We start from the raw sequence: 1,592 nt of genomic DNA on the forward strand, positions 1-1,592 counted from the left end.
GAGTAAATTAAGACTGAATAAATTAATGCCAATTGGTCATCTTCACCACACCCTATCACTCCGCCAAAAAAGAAAAAACCAACAACACAAAAAAAGTTAAATTTAACTAAAAGTAGTGATTGAAGAAGAAATAGGACTGTAGTAGGTAACTGATAAGCCGGTTTGTTTGTTTGTTTTTGTTTTTTTATCTATTTGGTAATTCATCGCGTTGTGGACAAGGCAGCTACTAGTGCCAGTCCCTCCGGAGTGCTGAATTTTCAAGATGGCGTCGCTTTGTTATTTTCTAGTTTCATCCTGTTATTCAGTACTTTTTGCCCTTTGAACATGTAACCTAGGCAGTATTTCGAGCTTTTTGATATTTCCTCCAGCTGCTGAACATACTTTACAGCGAAATATGGAAGAAAATTCACGAAGAGGACTTAAAACAAACACGAAGGGATCGTCCTGTTTGCAAGAAAAAGCTTGGAAACTATAACAAATGTGAGTTTTCTAATTTCTTCCTGTTTCAATGGCCCAAAATGATTATTAGTGTTTTGGTTACATGGATGATAGTAGACTGCAATTTGGCTGTCAGAGTTGTTCTGTCGTTTTAGTTGTGCGCTGTAGATCAATTCAAAAATGCCCGATTTTTTGCCCGTTTGCAGACACTGAGTTTAGGTCAGGTGAAATAAGAAAATTTTAGTCTTGTCCGTGGCTGCTTAACAATTCTTATGGTTATAGAAAGTAGTTCTATGATGTGTTGTATCGCATACAAAAAATAAACTTCGCTCGTTCAATTTTTAGGGTTCTGTGAGTTTCAGAAAATGGTGAAAATTTGCTTATAAAAATGGCGTCCGAGGGGGTCGAATAGAGTGATGCTCGCATCTCTAATACAAGAGCAGTGCAGAACCTATGTTTATTATATTTGTCCATTACTCCACCTAACCTATCTATGATGTTAGTATGAACTTATTCTGTTGACCCCCTTCCGTTGACATTTTTAACATTTTGCCCGGTTTTCTCTGACAACCACTCTTACAATGCAAGAGGAACGAGAAAAAACGAGGATAGGCGCTACAATTTCAGCACATATCTCAGCAATTTTTTACTTCGTACTTCTCTAAGGCGACCACAGTGTCTTAGCATGATAAGTATTGCCTTTCCTGTGGAATCCATCTTCAGCTGTGAGTAGGTTTTGAGGTCGTCATCAACAAAAAAATACTCTCCTGTTTAGAGACAAGAGGACAACCAGTTGGACTTTGTAACTGCCTTTCCTGCCTGACTCTCGGGTATGCGAAGCCTTTCATTGTTTATTGCGGTACACAGTCATACTGGGAAACTTTCGAATCCCTCCTCTCCTAACCCAATGTTAACAATTACTTCTTACTTAGGACAAAATGTTGGGTTAAGGGAGGGGTTGGTGACAGTTTCCTAGAATCTTTTATACTATACGGTGCAAATTACGCGCGCTGTGATTGGTCGTTACCCATGATGATCTATTAGAGTACAGACATATCGATGACGTCACGGGACACTTGTTCACCATCAGAGATTATTTCGGATTAGGCATGTAAGGCCTCGCAAAACGTTAAGCAAAAGCTGTTTACAAGTAA

The 1,592-nt window shown here is 38.9% G+C and overlaps 1 protein-coding gene across 1 annotated transcript in view; it reads right to left on the minus strand.

Annotated features, from left to right (window-relative positions):
* Window positions 1-1,028: 1,028 nt before the first annotated feature.
* Window positions 1,029-1,592, minus strand: part of LOC140938949 (SKA complex subunit 1-like) — a 15,543-nt gene continuing 14,979 nt past the window's right edge. Inside the window, exon 7 of the mRNA XM_073388480.1 lies at window positions 1,029-1,205. Coding sequence (XP_073244581.1) covers window positions 1,054-1,205 — 152 coding nt within the window. The 3' untranslated portion in view covers window positions 1,029-1,053. The remainder of the gene's footprint in view (window positions 1,206-1,592) is intronic.

Source organism: Porites lutea, chromosome 5 (assembly GCF_958299795.1).
Source record: "Porites lutea chromosome 5, jaPorLute2.1, whole genome shotgun sequence".
In the NCBI taxonomy this organism is placed as follows: domain Eukaryota; kingdom Metazoa; phylum Cnidaria; class Anthozoa; order Scleractinia; family Poritidae; genus Porites; species Porites lutea.